Here is a 21313-nt window from a genome sequence, read left to right as displayed (position 1 = left end):
GGTTGGAAACAAGAGCGAGATATTCGGCTAGGTTCGTTTTTGTAAAGCATCATCTTTGCCTATCTTAATTGCCAGGATGTGAGTGGATAAACTAAAGAAACCCGCCGAACCCAGCCGATTTTTCCCATAGGTCTTAGTCTTCTGCTCGAACTGCCAAATCAATTGCCAGGTATTATAATACTCGATCAGGGTCTTTTATAATCACTATATGTGTAAGTAAAATGAGATCCAGTAAAATAAAAAAAATCTTTTCCTAAAAGAGGTAGGAATATAAATAAAAACTCTAGGAGCAAAAATGAAACCTTTTGTATTATAAATAAAGAATATTTATTTTTCTATAAACACATTATTCTTTTTATATCATCAATGGTTTCACATCATATAAATCGCGAATCGCATTGGGCTTTCGTCAACGAAGTCGTGTGCGTGGATGGAGAATAGTTCAGCGGGGACCCGCAGGGCAACGCCGAGACGAAGCGCACAGCGCGCGCGGCTCCTTAGCTAAACAATTTGTGCATCGAGGTCTGGTAGAGATTACTTTATTCGCTAAATCACATTTGGACACTAATATACATGTATAACTACGTTCAACGAGTGTCAATATTGAGCAGTGGGAGATGGGCCGCGGGGGGGCGGCGCGCAGCCGGCGTCACGCGGGCCCATAGGCACACTCGCCGCGCCGCGCACCTGCCCACGCCTCGCCTGGCAGCACCGCTGCGCGCCGCCACTCGTCGCGCACGCGCTCCACGTGCCGCAGCACGCGCACCACGTTCATGCCGGCCAGCTTGCGCACGTCCTCCTCGCTCCACGCGGGGTCGCGCAGCAGCTCAGCCAACAGGTGCGGGTACCGCGCCACGTCCTCTAGCCCCTCCGGTGGCGCGTCGATCCCGTCGTACCCCGCCCCCAGCCCCACATGCTCCACCCCCGCCACCCTCCTCACGTGGTTAATATGCGCCACCACGTCTTCTACAGTTGCTCGCTCGCCACATGTTACTAACTTCGCATAAAAATTAATCATCACTACGCCTCCGTTCGCAGCAACCAATCTTAGAAGATCATCTGGAACATTTCTAGTAGAATTGCAAAGCGCCGCTGCACCGGAATGTGAGAAGACTACGGGAGCCTGCGACATTTCTAACGCGTCTCGCGCTGTGTCTTCACCGGCATGCGAAAGGTCGACGATCATCCCGAGTCGATTCATTTCTCGTACAACGGCGCGACCGAACTCTGTTAGTCCACCCGAGGCGCCAGCGGCTCGCGCCCATTTGTTATCACACGTGTGCGTTACTGTGAGGTACCGAGCGCCCAGTTGGTAGAAAGCCCGTAGTACTGCGAGCGAGTCACCTAGAGCGTGTCCACCTTCGACGCCGATCAGTGATGCTATTCTACCGTCTCTATGTGCGTCCAATAACTCCGTGGCATCAGTAACCAATACTAGATGTGCAGCATTCATTTCAACCAAGCGTTTGATAACATCCATTTGTTCAATAGCGAGCTGGACGGCGTCGCGATCTCTCGCCCCGCACGGAACGTACGCCGACCAGAATTGCGCGCCAACCTGGCCGAGTCTGAGTCGTGGGATATCTGTGTGCGACCAGCGCGAACGTGCCCACGGCTCGAGGCCTTCCAAGCCAGCTGAGAGATTAAAGTCATTAATTTTATTGTGAAGAAATTTTCGGACATTCCAAGCTAAATCATTGTGACCATCGACAAGGGGATAATCTCGAAGCAAGCGGCGTATGGTGACGAGGCGCTGTTCAGGTGTGGCGCGGCCGCCGCCGCCGAGTGCGAGCGGGAGAGCGAGCGCAGCGACGAGGGCGGCCAACACGACGAGCGCCGCGAGGGCAATGCGCCAGCGCGGCCGGCGAGGTGTTGGTTTTTCGTCGGAACTTCCTGAAGCGGATGCCGACAAAGAATCCGGAGCCCAACGCCCGCATCGCTCTGCCACATCTGGCAGCGACCCGGGAAACGTCATGCCCTCTGGAACTGCCGCCTTCAACAAAAATAAAATATTTTTGAGTACATGAATGTTTTTATTAATTATTGCTAAGAGTGAAAGTTATTATCAAGAAAATTGACTAATTATCAAAAATACAAACATCAAAATTCATCATCATCATCATGTCAGCTGATAGACGCTCAAGACATGTGCCTCCACCAAAGATCGACATGGTTATCGATCTTGAGTTGACCGTATCCTACCATCTTGACTATGTCGTCGGTTCACCTACTAGTACGCTACCTTCGTCAACGACTCGTTGGCCTCCTGGGAAACATTCGACACTATCATCCGTCGGTTTAATAAGCGGCGTCCTTTATTTATGTATTAAAATTATAAAAATATAAAAATGAGCGATTTTGATCTCTATTATCCAATATCGGAACAAATTCCATCTCTATAACAGTATCTAATATTTAATTAAATAAATAATAATAATAGAAAATAATGAAAAGAAAATTTAAAACATGAATTATTTTTAGAATAAATAAATATGTAATCACAACATCATATATGTTTTTGTAGCTACACAATAAAATGATACCAAAGAGAACATAACAAACGATGGCCGAAAATAAGAAAATTGGTCCCCAATCATTAGCCACTCGCATTTTCAGTGTGAAATTGTAACATGAAAAGGCTTTCACTTTTTAATTAGCCTCTTCTTTATCTTTGTTTTTCTTTTTCAAATGAAGCGGGAAAAAAAAAGAAACCAATACTCTCTAGATGAAAGTACGAACGTTAGCTTTTATAAAATAGTACATGGGTCAAGCAATTATTGTCGCCGGGTCACGGACGCCATGTGCTTGTTTTTGAGCACATCATAGATATCTTAATGCCCGGCGCCATACATAGATAACATAAAAATATTTTAGGACCTGCTGTTTATTTCTGGCTAAATTATGTTTTTTTTTTTAATTTATTGCTTTGCTTGTGCATTATATTACAGGGTATATTAATAAAAACTTATCTGTTACATAACTAGTTCTATATATATTTTCATTACTACAGAACGACCCATCAAATTATTGTTAATTAGGTATCAAAATATGAACAGAAAACATACAATGTGTCATATTAAATACATGTTCAAAAATTGTAATAAAATCAAGAGAAATAACTAAAACTTTAAATTAACAATGGACACATACATGTTTTTTATATGTAGAAATAGATGTAGAAAAATAATAATTAAAAACGACCCATGTATGGATAAATTAGAAATGTGGTTTTTATTTTATTCACAGTAAAGCAGAACATATTAAAATTTAAACAAACTTAAAAACAACTGCAAACTTAAAATTCTATTATGAATAAAAAAAATGATAGGAGACAAATTTGCAATATTGAATAAATCCTAAATTTAATCTCGCTTCAATAACAAGCGACGCGTAAAGGTCCATCCGGATTGGGTTGTATATTAATTTCCAGTTTGGTATTATTATTATCACAAATAATGACTATCACTCTATATTGTCTGTACTTTATGATTTATTTTTTTCCTCACACTTATTTCCTGCTCAAATAATGTATAATCTGTCAGACATGGCGCCTACAAATGATAAATATATGTGAATAGTTTTTATTTATGGTCAATAGGTAACGTTCATACACATTATTATAAAAATAAAAAATACTAAACGCTTAAAATGTAAATTTCCTTATCGAGAAGAAAGGCTATAAAATTCTTTAGGAAGATTATAATGCCATCCTTATAGAAAGAATTAAAACATTTTTCATTAACTTTAAAAGGTTATAAAAGTAGAAGAGACATAATTCACTGTAATTAACCTTCTGGGATAATCACTGTCAGAATATTTTTTTAATTTTATCGTAATATGAAACTTAATTATTAATACGAGTTCTTTGACTCTGTTCGCATAATGACATTTTTAATGATGGGAATTATATCAACTCGTAACTGAGTCATTTCTTGTTCAAACCAAATGTTATTGAACATTTACGATAAAGAAGTAAAACGTCGTATTATGCGAAGCACCATCCCATTCTCTTCTGTTCAGTGTTTTGTTTTTCAAAAAATGATAATGAGTTAATATTGATTTGTAAATGCCACATCTGGAAATTAATACTGAATCACTATTTTGTACTCTTACGTGGCATTGATTGTGACCATCTACGTTAAAATCCGTATCCCGGTCACGTTGCTTCCAGAATAAATAGCTTAGCGGTTCTCATTGTTAAGTCGTAACCTAATCATCGAAAGAGAATTAGTAATAGTATTAATATAGGCATTACATTATTCACTGACTGAAAATTATAGAAATTAAATTAACAGTAATTTTACAAATAAAATAAAACATATACCGTAAAATAATATTGAATAACAAATAAAGCCTAGTATAAAAAAGTAGTTATTTTAGATATATTATTTAACCATAATTAGACATAAAACTTAATAAATATTGTTATACAAAGATTTAGTTACATATATAACCAGCTAATACGCCCATACTAGGTTTATATGAGATGAACAAGTTTGTAGATTTTAAGAGGTGCAGATGTTTGTACCTACAGGCATGACAATAATTTGCCGCGCGTTCAATTATGCAAGGGGCACACATAATACGGGGAGGTGTCAGGGGGACCTGAATAGCCTCTGACCCATTTACAGGAGAAACTGGTACGAAGGCTTCCACTCGCCGGGATTTTAGCCCGCCGTGATGTACCAAAATATTAATATTACACCATCCAGTACTAAAAAAATATATAAAATGGTTATTATTATTCATTAACATTTAAACAATATAACTTCATTCTAGATCAATATTTTACAAGATTTTTGTCAAAAATGTAAAGACATTAATTGTTTGTTTATTGTCACTTTCTATTTCATTATACCCTATGCTTGACTTGAAGGCAACATTTTCATATGGTTAAAGCTTAGAGCGGTTCTCTACCACGATCGCTCCCATATAAGGTTATAAAGTTACATCGAATATGTAAGAATAAATAAATAATTTATTTAAAACACAATGTGTGATGAACCACCAGATAAATTTGGGTTTTAAAATAAATTATAACCTTTTTTATTCCAGAAATTTACATTATAGAGGTGCCTTTTATAATATATCTTTTTAGTTGTTAATGATTTACAAATACCAGCAAATAGTCAAAGATTTTAAATCGAAATAGGTGGAATCGTAAAAGGTTTCGTGCACACGCATGTATTAATAAAATTTATATATTTATTTACATTAATACTGTATTACAATTAATTCTTAGCGAAATACGTAAATATAAACTCATGTGTTAAATTAGAACCACTAAAATGGATATTCATTCCGCATAGTTAGTACTTAATACAGTCGTTGCCGGTTCCAGAATTTCAAATAAACATTACGAAAGGCCTTTCATCTGTTAGGATAAAGCAGACAAAAAGATGTGACTAAAAGTGGATCTATTGTTTTGAGCGCAAAAACAAAACACAATCCCCACAACAACTGTTTCCTTTCAAAGAATTATCATCACCTTTCGCTTCTCACTGCCTTTGCAAATAAAGACAAATAATGCTCAATGCAGGATAGCGAACGCTGCTTCCTAACTTTGTTTGACATAATATGAGAGCCAGGTTTTGATCTAATAAAATGTTTCTACTAGCTTGGTAATTGTAATATTTTGAAAATTTTGTAAATACTAACAAAAAGAAAACATAAAAAAAAATTAATGTTAAAAAAACTTATCTTTAAGGAAAACTTAAAAAAAAATTAGTAATAATTCAATAAAATAAACTGTTACAGTTTAAAAAACAAAATAATTGATTTTGATGTAGCTGTCATGAAATAAATTAATCGATGATTAATTCTTCAGAAGATATTTAACTAGCTAATTGGGTAAAAAATTAATAAAACCAGTAATATATTTTTACTACTTTACTTATAGTAACGTAATAAAATATTGTTTATAAACTATTTTATGACAAATTGTTTGCAAAGAAAAAAAATAATTATGTTAAGTAGTACCGAGACGGCGTTTTTGGATTCTATGTTCCACTAAAAAAAAAATTATTTTTGAATACAACTACTTTCCTCTACAGAAAGGCTAGTTGTTCTATTTAGGTCTTAAAATCCAGGACAAAATGTTGAAATATTCAATTGGAAACATTAGCACATATTATAGGAATAATGTAGATGAATATATTGAAAATAATGCTTGCATATTTGCAAACTAAATTTTACATTTCTTTGCAATTTCATATAGAAATATGTAGAAAATGTGCATTGCCATAAATACGTAACTAGGTTAACGGGTTTCAATTACAGCTGTTCTAATTATCTAAAATACAGTTGTTTTAACATGAACAGTAGGTTGTTAAAAAACTTTACTTAGGAAGACGGTCAACCAGTGCAATCATGCTACAGTTAATTATGTTAAAATGTCAACTCTTTTGTATTTTTATAACCTCTTACGTAATAGAGCTGTTAGTTAGACCTCTATAAAGTTTAAAATTCATAAGATGAAGTATATTTTATAGGATGATCAATCTTTCTAGGTATGTAAGAGAAAATGTGCCTTACCGGAAAAGCTATGGGTGCCGATGGAATATTGTCTTTTATACTAAAACCTGTCAACGATGGAGTCATCAACATTGCGACAGTAGTGCCTAGGAGTACCTGAACATGTCCTGCAATAAGTATAATTTCGTTGCTATAACTTATCAATTCTAAAACATTTCATCTCGGTCGGATTCCCTTTAGTATACAATTAAAACCCCAACACTTAACTCTCGCGAGCTCTAGCCCTCTACTATTGGCAAAGGATACTTAAGCCTAGTTCTTCATAGCCTGGAATTAAAGTTCGAATAAAAAAAGACTCGAAACACATTTTCAATATTTCGTAGTTGAACGGATGTCCAATGAGCAATATTTATGTTTTAGTAAAAAAATGCAAAAAGATTATTTTCATAACATAACGAATTATCACGATAATTCAAATTGTTAACTTATTCATCTCAGGCTATAATATTTAGATGTTTCAGAGATGTTCATAGTAAACGTAATATATTAAAACACATTGTTACCTATATTTCTCTGTACATGAATAAATTGCAGTTATTTTAAATTATTATACATTTTCTCTAACAATTTATAATAATATTGGTCTTATTATTTTATAAATTTATGCTTAAAAATGTTTCTTTATGTGAATCCAGTAACTTATTACGAAAAACGAAATGCACATCGTATTGATCAAAAAGCCGCCACAATCCTAATTGTGAGCAATAATTTCTGGGCGCTTAGCGAGCTTTGTTCCTGACACGAAATGTTACGACCTTGCGAGTCCTAGTTTAGACGTAAACATTGCTATTTAGGGGAAACTTTATCTGCCAGCACTAATTAATGAACTTATGCTGTTAACTTTGTAGAAAAAAAAGCATTAAAGATCTGAATACTTAATGTCTTTCGTTTCTCTTGCTTCTTTGAAATTTCTATAGTGAAGATAACTGTTGCTTACCCAAATCAAGGATTTCTGAAATAATTTCTTTGTTAATGGTAATCGCATATCAATAAACTAAAATCTACTATGTGACTAAAAAGCAAATTTTACAAGTTCTCAGTTCTATCCATTTACCAAGAATATTGCGACCAGTTGTTTGCGCACGTTTTTATTAAAAACCCGTGTGTACATGGGACTTGACTTGCAAGTTTTGGATTTTATTATTTTATTATCCTTTGTGAAAGAAAATAATATTGAATATTCCTAAGCATATTTACATATGACGTAACTGTAAAGTAATTGGGGCCTTACGGTATTGGACGGGTATATACGCCGTGTACGAATTACTTTGATTTAAGTAAGTTTATAATAAAATAATCCCGTTTATTCTGTTGTTTGAAATAGCAATTGCGTATTTAGCATAACGCATTTAGAGAAAATATAAGTGAAACATTCTATTAGTGGTATGTTATACATGAAAAAAGAAGAAAGTTCTCAGTATGCTTTTCACTAGCGCAGATATTTGTACATTTTGAAATTTATATCTATTACAAGATGATTCTAAGAAATTTAACAAAAATGCTATCACCAAAAAGTAAGATTACCATACTAACTTATTAATAGTTAACAAAACAAAAAATTAATCCCGTTATGACATTTGTTTTTAATTTAATAATATTGGAACAGAGATACATTCTGTAAAAAAATCGTTAAAAACTTTGAACACTGCTACCCTTAATACGATGTATTTTGATTTCGCCTATTGGTATCTATTGGTATCTTCACGATATTTAAAAATAACGTTTCCTATTACTTTAATGCTTAAAAAATTATATAAAATTGTACATAGAATTAATGATTTATTATAGGACAGTAAGAATTAAAATCTGTCTTGTCCTGGCTGACGCCTCAATATCTTGTTTCATTTTATTTTATTTGATACATCATCGACGGATGATCAATCAGAAAGTTTTTAGAATTAATCTAAGTATCAACTTTAAATAATATTTACTGTTTTTTTTTTAAATGTCCTCTTGTAATAAAATAAAACTATTGTTAAAAGCTGTAGCCCACTCCTTTTCACACGAAGTTTTACAATGAAGCTATCGTTTCTTTGACACCTTGAAACTGTATTCAACATTTTTTTAATTTTTTTTAAGGAAAAAGTGAAAGTCGCACGGTTAAGACTGTGCATAGATAATCACTCAATAATCTAAATTACACCAACGTTAGTCAAACTTAGTTGTTCGTTTGGCCGAGTCCACTGACGGGTTGTCCTGTTGAAGTAGGTTTCGGTTGTGCGGATTCCGCCTCGCTCACGTTCGCGGCCCGGCGTGGCAGTCGGAGCGGCGGATCCTGGCGGACGAGATCGGACAGGACCTTTCCTCGCCAGCAGTCGTGTCGGCGATGCTGAGCGGATCATCAGCGTGGAGGGCCGTGGCCTCTTTTTGTGAGACCGTCATGGTCCAGAAGGAGGCGGCCGAACGGGATCGGCAGAGGACAGATCCCGCTCGGAGACAACGCCGTCAGCGCAGAGACGCGCCTCGCGACGGCCCTCCGGTGAATGGTGCTCCCCAACCATATACGGGGCCTTCGGAGTCGCGGGAGTTTAGGGTGGGGGCCCTAAACTCCCACTAGCTTCGGCGACTCTGAGGCGGACGATGGTTCGACGTGGTCTCGAACCATCCTGATAGCACCACGAGGGTTTCGGGGGTAGCGTATACACGTATACCCCAGGACGGGCTATCGAAAAATAGCACAGCGCGAGGCAAGACCGCGTGGCGATCCCTGACCGGGAGATACCGCGGTCCCCCGTTTAGCGCAGAGGGCGACCACCGGGGGGTTTTAGTGGGTAGGAATCCCACATACCCCTGTCCTCCCCCCAGAGGCAGGGCATCTTGAATACCGGAAGATTTCCCCCACCGAAACAAAAAAATAAAAAAAAGGTCTCGGTTGTGTGGATCTTGTCGAACATTTTCCAAACAACATGCACACTAATGTTAGTGTACCACTCTGTTGTTATCGTTTTCTTAAATTCACAAAATCATCAAAACAATTGATTTCATATTAGATGTCACTGTTTGACTAAATAACGAGGTCAACTTTTTTATATGCTTCTCTGCTTTCTCTTCTAATTATACACAAAATTCTTCTAAAGAAAACACCCACTGTGAAAATTGTCTCCTTTTTTCAGGATCATAACAATAGATCCAAGTTTAGTGTGTTTTATTTCAAATACAATATTTGAAACCGTATAATTTCAAAATCATTTAACGGCACCAATGCAACAGTCTTTTTGAACATCGATCGTCAAAGTAACGCCTAAATGATAATGATAAAGATGAACTATAGAATGATGTAACATACGAGAAAATAAAGAGACCCATTTTCAAATTATAAAACAACTTTTTTTAACTGGCCAGTTTCAAAGACTTTCAGTGTGACCATTGTAACATTGGACATTATCCATTATCATCGTAGAAAAATTTAACGAGTAAAGGTGCTTTATTACAATTACAACAGTTGTGAAGAAATAGACTTTCTTAATATTCCTCAATGAAATGGAGATATTTGAAGGTGAACGGTAACAATGACAACAACTGTAGAGAGCATAACTTTCATATACTATCAACAATACAGTTTTTTGATTTTTTTTATAAAAAAATAACAAAATTTTTCGCTTTTTTAGATTTTTAGTAATGATACAATTCTACTATGCATAGCAACGTTTCCTTCCTGAGCTACGTCGAGTGAATGTTTAAAAAAGTATCAGACGTCGCTTTGTTTTTGATAGCATCCTCGAAAGCCGTGCATGTGAAACAAAAAGTCTAGTCTCAACATGTCGCAACGTCGGGGGTCAACACTTATGTTTTATCTTCTATTGTTGTGTTTTTACGGCAAACTGTTGAATGCTATGTGTAGCTGTCAGTGCTTATATATTTTAAAATAATTCTCTTAAAAAGTTTATAACGTTAAATAATAAGAATTTAAAATTAATTTTGTTAACAGATTACGCCAAAACTTTTTATAAAACATATGGCACGAGATATTAAGAACAATTTGTTTCTTTTGTCATTACAAAAACCACGTTTCCTAACGTATTGCAGCGTTTAGTAAAAACGGCTAGTGTCTTCTAGTAGACCTGTCTAATTAAAGAGATTATAATATTCAAACTTCTATTTTGTCCTTTTAGAATAGATATTTAGTGTGTAACAGTTTACGTATAATTATAAACATTCTTTGATATACTGCGATATAGCTGAAGAAGTTTTTGAAACTATAATAGACAGTTGTACTATTGTTGCACGGAAAAATCCTGAAAGATTTAGCAACTCGTCTGGCAAACGTAGCAAATATCTTTATTAGGCACTAAAACGATATGCCAATGTTTTTCCGCCCTAGTGCTAACAGCCATTGGTATATTTCATAAAAGGCGACAGGAACAACGTAAACCTAAATTTGCTTTGTCGCCTTGTATTGTGCTTCTGAAGTCACTAAAATTTCTGTTTTACCTTCTTTTTCGAAAGCGTTTGTACGCTGAAATTATTTTGTTGTTTGTTCATAAAAATAGCGATTATTTACCAAGATTTAAATATTTTTATTACGGTAAGCTTTTACAACCGTCTATACCATTGTTCTACAAAATTAATAGTTACATAAGTCATACAATGCAGTAACGTTTGTTCGAGATAATTAACACTATATTTGCCTTAAAATTAAAAATTTATTCTAAAACAATTGGTGTCATTAGTTAATACTACTATTTATTGTGTAATTAATATAAAAAAACTGTATTTTCTTAATAAATAGTTAATGGGAAAAATTAAATCGATGCTTAAAATCATAAAATAATGTTTTTATTACTTTTTAATATTATTATTAGAGTTAAACGGTTACATTTAATTTTGAACACGATAACTAAAATAAATTGTTAGAATTTTAAATAAAAATGGGCATTTAAGTTCTTAAGCTGTTTTGTGTAAATATTTAATGGAATCAGGCGTTACCTTGCGGAAGTCTATCCTAAGTAAGAAAAGGACCAATATTTAGCGACATCCGCACATGCAGTGGTAGTCGTGCAACAAAGTGCACCATTTTAGGTGCACCGTTATTAGGTGATAGCCGATCTTCAAAAATATGAAATGTTTTCCAAAAAATATAAAATCTTTTTTGTTCTGCGATCCAACGATAGGAACATGTGTAAGATTAATATATATATATAAAAAATCAACATTATAACACACAACTAAATCCTTAATTTCATATAAAATTTTGGAACTTTCTTTAAAATTTCCTTAATATTACTTGAGAAGTAATCTAACCATTATGCGATCTCCCAAGCGTGAGATGTCAATAATGAAAGTAATCCCGTCACGTCATTAAATATGTTTTGAGAAATTCTTTACAATTACAATGAGATATGTAAAAGTAGTATATAGTGGTGATAAAATAATAAAAAAATCTGTTTTCCTTTACGAAATATTATAACTTAGTCAAAGGTAGATATTACTTTATTAAAAAAAAATTAACGTTTTTGTAATCATTATTCTTACTATGTGCCTCACGCCAAAATGTTGCTTTGACAATAAAATCTCTTCCGTTTTGTGCGGTTGAAAATGTAAAAAAATACTGCACATTTAAAATTTCACCTAGTGAACGTTGTTACATATTCAATGTTTGACGTTCTAAAATATTGATTTATTCCAAATAACGGAGTGTGGCAAACCTTGTTTGATTATTCGGCAAATATTCGTATTTTGTCGTGTATAAAATACACTAGATTTACAAAAGTACAAAACACCATTCCAAATTAATATTTTCCTAAAAATCGACGTTATATGACTTATGTCGTTTTAAATGGAAACTTAAATATTACTACAATCAGTGAAATAATTTTTATGAAAATTGTTAATTAAATTTAATCTATTGCTTTGAATGTTTTAAGACGTGTTAAATCCTGCACTGTTTCTCTATATTAGGAATTCAAAATCAATAATAAAAAAATGTGTTCATACTGATAGATTTTATAAATTACTGCTGTTGATATGGAGAAAACCTGTTTTTTAAAACTATGGTACTCCATCGGGTATAATAAACAATTTGAAAAATGTCTTCAGAATGTCGCAAAATTGATAAATAGATGGAATTAGACAGCAGTTTTCTTGAATTGGAGTAAAGTAAAATTTGATTATTTAGTGGAAGTATTTATAGTTAACACAGATATTTATACATAAGGCCTAATCTATTATTTTATCGACATATTGTTTTAACTGAAATTTAATAGTGATTTATAAATTATCATCTTATAAGTAATTAAACGTAACTATATTGGATTTTAGAGTTTTTGCACAGATAAAATAATATATTTTACATCATTAGAGCATAGTAATCAATGAACAGTCATAAACTTAATTGATGCGTGGTTCAGAGGCGTTCAAATAACATGTATTTGCGTGGACTATTACAATAGTACAATGTATCCTTCTCAAGGGAACGCCTGAAGTAATTAGCGGAAGACGTCGTCGCGGTTGAAAGGCAACCAGGCGGAAAATTCTTGAATTGTAGCTCTTCCTACGATCATCTTTAAGCTTTTGAAGAAATAATCATACTTTCATTAAGCTTAATCTATTTAAATTTGTTCAAAATAAGAGTTTTGATTAATATGTGATATATTACAAGAAAAAAGTTTTTAATGTAGATAAAAAACCGTACATTAAAATTTTATTCTGCTTTGTGCGTCGTGTTTTGCAAGTACATTTAAGCCGTGTTAATGTTTTTCTATTATATCTTAAGATTGACTTAAATATATATTTTGATAGAAGTTACATTCCAGAAAATGCTATGTAATAAAAAAAAACGGTACTGAAAGACGAAGTTTTTCTACAGTATTGTACAATTTACAGTTAAGGTAGATTTACTTTATGGTTTTAAAGTTTAATGGGGCAACAGACAGTGTTGATAATAGCGCGAACAATTTGCTAAGTGCACACACAGAAGGCTATACGGTGGTTAACAACGTTACTCATTTTATTTACCGCAAGCTCCTAGTAAGTTTGCGAGTGAGAGTCGCGGCTAGGCGGCGACCGACGGGGCCGGGAGCGAGCAAAGTTGCGAAAACATCTCGCGGTAAGGGACGCAGAGGTGGGGCGGAGCTGCATCGATTCCCTGCAAGCCAGACACCGGGCTCTCTCGGCCGAGGCTGCCCCCACGGTTGGCATAATGTTGCGTGAAATTTGCGCCCCCATTGTTACCTTACTAGCCATCCGTCCGCAGACAAGCTCTTTTATAGAACGCGGACCCCGATGCTTCCCGAACCGTGTCAGCTACGTGTATTGGAACGCGCTTAACTTACTTTCATCTAGTGGAGCAAACACTTTGCATTGTTATTTTTGAAAAGTCTAATTATACAAATACCTCAATAGTTTTTAACCCTTGAATAATTTACAATAGTTTATTCAAAACCTACGAATATTTAACAGAACAAATAACATAAATTAAAGTTACAATAGTATTATGTGTTTTATCTAAGAAAAATTTGCTTAAAAAAATTAAAACAAACATTCCTTATTTTTTTAGTAAAAAGACCGCATTCTTAAACCTAACATGGAGGTAATGCAAAAAGTACTTTAAATTGAAAAAGTACTTAACACAGGTTTCTCTTTGAATTTATAATTTTCAATTCGTCTAAAAGTATTTAAAACTGCGAATTATTATGAAATCATTTTAATTAATTCCTCTTTAGCGATTACTAAAGTAGGTGGAGGAAAGGGTTAAACTTTGATATAAGCCACTCGGTAATAAAAAATTGTCACATTTATTTTTATACCTTGACTAAAGCAAATATTAACTGATATTAAAAAATTCGGATAATTTACCTGTCTAAAATCAGACCACGATGAACACTAAAAACGGTTAAACTTTTTTAATAACTACATTTTTTGATTCACATTTGAAAAATTTGGTAGTGCGAATATTTTACACCAGAAAAAATTTAAAACCTTTACTTAATTTACCTAATTCATAAAAAGACTAAATTTCTTCCAGACTAGATTTGAGTACCACGCACTATTATTTAATCTGAATAAAAAAGTTATAAACTTACTAGTCATAAAATCGCTTTTATATAAACTTTCATAATCCGAGGGGAGACATAAAAGCCTTTTTGATAAATTTGAGACTGCTTCAAATCGGTCCAATTGTAAAGCTATACGTAAAATCTATGTCCCACGATAGACGTGTTGTGGCTGAAATGAAGATGATGATATATGGTAAATGTTTGTATACAAATGAGTAACTGAAATAAAACATAAATAACTTGTTTTCCTATTTTAGTTGCGACGTATGCATTTAAATAAAGTCGATTGTAATAATATATGACACGCGTAATTGTGTTAAAGAGTCAACTACAACGCGAACCGTGTAATAGCTGCAAAATTAAGATCATTGAAACAAGTCGATTAAATTATTTTGTAAAATCTTTCTATATTTAAACTCCATGTAGGTTTATTATTAATATCATTAACGGTATATTGTCATTGTTATAAACCTTTTATAAATAGGATAATATTATTAAAGGTATTAAGTAACTAAGGCTACAGAAGAAAGTAGATATAATCAAGGTTTATTTAAATTATTTGCAGAGAACTTTCTCAGTAATTGTCATATCAGTTATGCAATGTGGCATTGCATTAAAATGCTGCCGACCTTTTAAGTTGGCTTTTCTCGAATTAAAAGCAAAAAAAATGTGAATGTTCCTTTACTTGACTGGAATCTTAACAACTTAAACATTAAAAATGATACTTTATGTTTAGTGGAGATTCCATTTCAATGTTTCGATTGTATTTATATAATTTGTTTAAAAAAAGATTTATGTTTTATTTCAGCACTCTGTAGGATTGTCTTGTTAGTCATGATTGAGAGAACTAAAGTAAAAACCATTTTCAGTGGATAAAATAAAAACTATTTTAAAAGTATATAATATTTTAATTATTAAACAATAGATTAGTGCATTAATGATTCAGTTTTCTATTCGTTTCTATATTAGTTATTGGTTATTTAACATAACAGTAAAATAAACCACAATTGCTATTTTTTTAGAGGGAGAATCAACACCTAGCACTTGCGCTGGGAATTCTCTTTTCTCTAAGCTTCTCGTAATTTTGTTTTTAATTAAACACTTGTGACATATTGTGTTCTCAAGCATATTTGAAGCATGTAATATAATAAATGAGCTCTCTTACAGACAGGTTGTTGTAAACGACGACAATGGTTTTTTTAGGACTGTTTGTATCGCATAAAATTCGCTTGTTTTCACGCAGTGGTTTGTTAAGAACAATGTTAAAATATCTGTGGTTGCTAACAGTACGAAGATAACAACGAATAAACATACTTAAATTTTTCTTTATTCTTTCTATTCTTCTACATTTATTTTGTTTCTGCTGTAAAGTAAAAAGAAGAACGGATGGCTTGAGACTGTTTATTCTTCTTGAATTTAATCTGAAGGCGTAAAACCTCATTTGATTTACGACATTGTGTTTTTTCCATCCATAAACTTTTTAAAAATAGAGTGTAATAATTTTGACGATGGTAGTGATAGAGTGATCGTAGGTGATTATGCTAACTTCAGGTGAACTGTACTTAGTTGTTGGCATTTATTTCCCTAATTTTATTCCATATTTAGTAATCTATGAAATTTCTTCTACCCAATTAATTACATCGTAGATGACTTTTGTAGCTACTAGTAATTATCCAAGGATATAATTAAAGTCCGCTTTACGGCAAAGATAACTATTCCAATTGCTAAAATGTTTTGAAAGCTTATCGCAGAAGAAGTGAGGAATACATGTAATTATTTTTATTCATTCCGGAAAGAGCGTGCCGTACAACTTTTTATCGGTTCGACTTTCGTTCTATCGCTACGAGAAACTCGATTTATTTAACTGTTATCCGCGAAACTTTTTATCGCACAAGTATCCGTATTTGGCGATAAGGATATTCTTTATAATTAAAATCTGAATATTATTTACGTTACGTCAATGTGAAAAAAAAAATTAAAAATAATATGAAAAAGGTACCAATTTTTTACCCGCATATTTGACAGGGTGTTTATCCACATTAAGAAGGAAATAGCTTGTAAAATTAAAAAAAAGTTTTAGGGCATGATAACGTTAAAGTAAGGCACCAATTTACGTAACACAATTTTGTTTATTGTAATTATGTTTTTTTTTTGTCATTATTGAATTATGATCTTTTTTGCATACAATATTAATTAACTAAATATTTATTTAAGACAAATCCTTAGCCTTAAAAGATAAGTCTCAAGTGTATTACAATACTCATACTAATTTAGTGACTCAAGTATGTAAAACATATTAATGTAATATATTCTTGACTACAAATTATCCTTTAAATCAGTAATATAATTTTTATTATTAAAACAATTTGGGTTATATATCCCGTGAAAGAGCATGCACTTTAAATATATTGTACAAAGCATAGAAACCAGTCCAATGAGGCAACATGCCGACTTTATTACACTTTTTCAATGACTGTCGTAAAGGAAACCTACTTTACTGGGATATTCCGAAGCACGTGTAATATCTACTAGTCTCCATTGAAGTAACGTGAAATATGCTATAAGACATACTTTTATGTGCGAAAGCCTCCATCCTTTTAGTAGGTAAATACTATTGAATTTTTAATACTATTTAATGCCTCAATAATACTTTTTAATGTTTTTAAATTTCACTTATTTTTAAATTGTTTCTTTTGAAACATAGTGTTAATTTACAGTCTTTTATTTATGTGTTTTTTAACTTAGTTTTTTTACTCATTGGATTTACACATATTGTTTTCTCTATTATCTGTGTATATCATAAAACACAGATATTTCCTTTTATATAATAAAAGGTATTGGTTAATTACAAAATGTCATTACACAAGGGTGGCATTGATACATCTAAAGTCGTCAACTCTATTGTCCAGCTGTTAACCGAATGACCGAATAATCGAATTACGATTTAGTCCGCCGACTCTATTTTGGGTACAAATGTGAAAAAGAATATTTTAAATATAAGATAATTAATTCATATTTATTAATAACATAATACAGTATCGTAGATTTCGTATAATGACACATTGCCGACAAAATTTATTATCTTATTCCGACTACACGACCCACAATCATCAACTCGTCGTACCACAGGCTACATTTATCACAAATAAAACAGTATACCAGAACATTTCTTGCTAAAGAGGTGCACGAGAACAAAAAAAACCAAAGGTCTTTTTAATAAAATAATAAAATTTAATTATAATACGTTACCAATTGCTGATACTATGTACTTTAAATTATTAATATTATTCTTAATTTTAGCTAATTTTAAATAAAAACGATGATTTTAATGGTTGTCGGTAGAATTTGTCAGTTTATGTAATACTAACTTTTACATGAGAATTTGTGCGCCATACAAATCCTTAAATTGTCTGATAAAGTATCCAAATTCACACTTTTAATTTTTTGTCGTCATATAGTACAAACAATATCAAATTTATTGCACATGTGTGGAAATAGCCTAAACATTTTGAAAACGAGAATGAAAATAAGAAATAATGTTAAGAAAAACATTGAATTATATTAAAAACAAACTATTGTGATAGCTATAACACTTTTAGGCTTTTATATTGATGACTTTCAATAGTTTGTCAAATCAAAAGAATATATTCCATTCCAAATCATAATTAAAGTAAAAGAAAACAAACTGTGTCAAAATTTATAGTGTAACATGGCTATAAAATCAAATTAATAGAGTGAAATTTTAAGTGTGTCATCTACAGGAAATGAGAGATGTATGTTAAATATGTTTGTTTGCCTACAATCCAAGAGGTTTATTACAAATTCATGCAAATGAAATGACAAGAAAACTTTTTATAGCATATGTCAAGACAAAATAATCCTGAAGACATTAATGTCACGGACTCGTGCCTTCACATATTTAAACAATTATTATTCAAAATGAATTATACATTCATTACATTATGGATTAGTTATAATCTTAAAGCCATAGCTATAAAATTTAATAAATACACTTATTAATTCTTTTATACAATCTGTTTGCTCAAAAGTTTTACTCCCACAACTTTGAATGCAACGTTTAGTTTAACAACGCTTCACCTAAAAATGTTTAAAGAAAAAAAAATGAAAGGCGTAGGTTTTATTTTTTTCTGCTTAACGAAGCATTGAGTAGAAATTTTTGCCTCAAAATATTTACCTTATTTTAGTTGTTTAAACTTTACAACTAAACATTGTCGGAAAATTAAAAGTTTAAAAATTTTAGTTTCATTGTTTTAATCCGATTGATGCTCCACAAGACAAAAATTATTAAATAAAATTACTCCCAAAACTTAATCTATCACATTTTAAGATAAAAAGAGCTAAAAATATATAAGCAACGGAAAAGATTTGGTATAGAAGGAAATGAAAAGCAGAAATGATCTAACAAAACATGTAATTAAAATTTACAACCAATAACAAATCGTGAAAAAATGATATTGTAAGCTGTACTGGAATCCCTCACATACCGCTGTCCACACAGCACATCTACTGCATACAATGTGGGTGACATTGAACACTAAAACGGAAGAGCGTGGAAGGATCCCTAGAGGAACGGGCATGCGGGACGAGGCCGGGGCGACTGCGACGCGGCAGCGACACGTACGTGGGCGTGCGGCGAGGTGATCGCGCGGCAGAGGCAGGCGTGCGCCGCGGGCGCCACGCGGTAGTCCATGTAGTTGCCGTAGCCCATATGGTCGCAGGTGCAAGCACAGTTCTCGATGTGCCGCCGGAGCTCCAGCTCGAGCTCCCAGGGCGGCTCCATGGGCGCGGGTCAGCGCGCGACGCGAGCCCGGCGCGCGGTTAGCGCGGCAGGCGCGCCCGGCGCCGCAACGCGCATGGCGGGACCCGGCGGGCTAATGCCGCGAGCCCGGCCGGAGCCCAGCGCACCCGGCCGCGCAGCCGCGGCAAGCTCACCACGTGCCGCCCCCGCCCGATCTCCTCGCGGCAAGTTGCCCTGCGCCCACCGACCTCCCGCCCCCTGCCTCCATCCCGCCTTCAGCCCGCCGCCCGCCGGACAAATCTCTCAAATGCACAATCGTCAACCATCAATTTAGTCCGCAGGTACAGCTGCGGCATTCATGAAAATAATGCAATACAATTTATTCGCTATTCAATGTCCTCAAAAACATAATTAGATTAGTATTTAATTTTCCTTGTTGCTTACAATATTTGACGCGTAAATATTACTTCTCTTGTGTGTAACGTTTTCCGAATCTAGGTTAAACGGAATGACTAACATTTCAGCTAAAAAAAACATACCGAGAATAAAAGTAAAGTAGTAGTAAGATCTATAACAAAGATTTCATCTACGAAAAGTTTCTTTTAATGTTTTCTGGTCTTTGGTCTGTTCATAGATGCGTAATATGTCTTGATACGTAATCACCGCGGGATCTACTTCAGTCGTCAAGTAGTCGTGCGAAAAAAACAGTTTCATTCTAAAGGGTGTCTTAGTGAGCTAATATACTACGTTAATAATTTGTGCCCTTCATGTTTCGCAACAGATGCGGCATTACGTTCGGTTCTATAGCACAAAACCTGAGCAGTGCCGTTATCTTCCAACAATCTTATCAAAGCTTTCTGTCCATCTTATGAATGGACGTCCTAGGTTGCGCTTTCCCATTCGTGGACTCCATTCTATACCCTTAAAAGTCTACCTCCTATATGTTCTGCGTGCTATGTGCCCTGCCCATCACCACTTAATTTCAAACACGTACGTACAGTCATGACAAAATAAAGATATTTAAATAAGTTTCTATTATATATTAATCACAATAAAAATACGAAAGGCGGCTGCATATACTTGACGTGAGGTTTCTTAAAACGATAAATAAACATTTCTCTCGAGTGAAAATCACAGATAAATATAACGAACATTACGAAAATGTGCGCTACTGACTTGCTTGAATTTAATCCCAATTGAATTATTCACTTTTCGAGCTCGCGTAGACGTACCCACTCTACCGCGTAAATAGAAATTTCACCTAATGCAAAATTGTAGAACAACTTTGTTTTTCAAGTAATTTTAACTATCATACAAATTACTAACGCAAAAACGGACAAAAGTAAATGAACATTAAAATTCTGTCTTGCACAAATGTAACAATATTTAATTATTACGTACCTTGTAATCCTGAGATTTAAATAGACGGAAATACAAACAGAAAACAAATACACTCGTGCTGCATTTTTTTATTTGTGAAACCTTGCTTTATGAATCACGAAAACTAATTCTTGAATTTTTTTCTATTTCAAAAAATGTTCAAAAACATTTTCCACGTTGTCGAATTCGTAAATTATTACCTTTGTTTTAACAGACGAAGCGAGAATTTACATTAAAATGGAGCAAAGCATGAAAAATAAAAACAATATGTTTGTTTTACAAACCCATTCCACTTAAAAATCGTCTTAAATAACAATTAGTTTATCATTATCAATGTCGAAAAAGCCCTCGTCCAATAAAGCAAACACTTATACAATTTAAGGGCAGATGAACACATCTCTCATCAATCCCTGATAAGATATTCTGCTATGACTGATTGTTTTAATGTTTCAAGAAAAATATTGAAACTATCGTATTCATTGCATTAAACTTTATATTAATGTATTATTTAATTACCTAGTTTTGAAAATTCAAGTGTCTCAAAGATACATATTTGTGTACCATAACGTTACCACACATATGTACATTACAGATGAAATACTAAGCATATAGATAGAAAATTACAAAAAAAATATTAAAAATATGG

The 21313-nt window shown here is 33.7% G+C and overlaps 1 protein-coding gene across 1 annotated transcript; it reads right to left on the bottom strand.

Annotated features, from left to right (window-relative positions):
• Positions 1-649: 649 nt before the first annotated feature.
• Positions 650-19329, bottom strand: LOC137919416 (dipeptidase 1-like). The gene is made up of 2 exons (XM_068762487.1): positions 19171-19329; positions 650-1993 (listed from the first exon to the last, which is right to left on the bottom strand). The coding sequence occupies exons 1-2, from the start codon at positions 19327-19329 to the stop codon at positions 650-652; spliced, it is 1503 nt and encodes a 500-aa protein (XP_068618588.1).
• Positions 19330-21313: the final 1984 nt, after the last annotated feature.

This window comes from Battus philenor, unplaced genomic scaffold (genome assembly GCF_028537555.1).
Source record: "Battus philenor isolate CCGP_79_NKW_IND1 unplaced genomic scaffold, ilBatPhil1.0.hap1 SCAF_16, whole genome shotgun sequence".
NCBI classification, from domain to species: Eukaryota; Metazoa; Arthropoda; class Insecta; order Lepidoptera; family Papilionidae; genus Battus; species Battus philenor.
The sequence above is the reverse complement of the archived record's forward strand: the minus strand, read 5'-3'. Positions and strand labels throughout refer to the sequence as shown.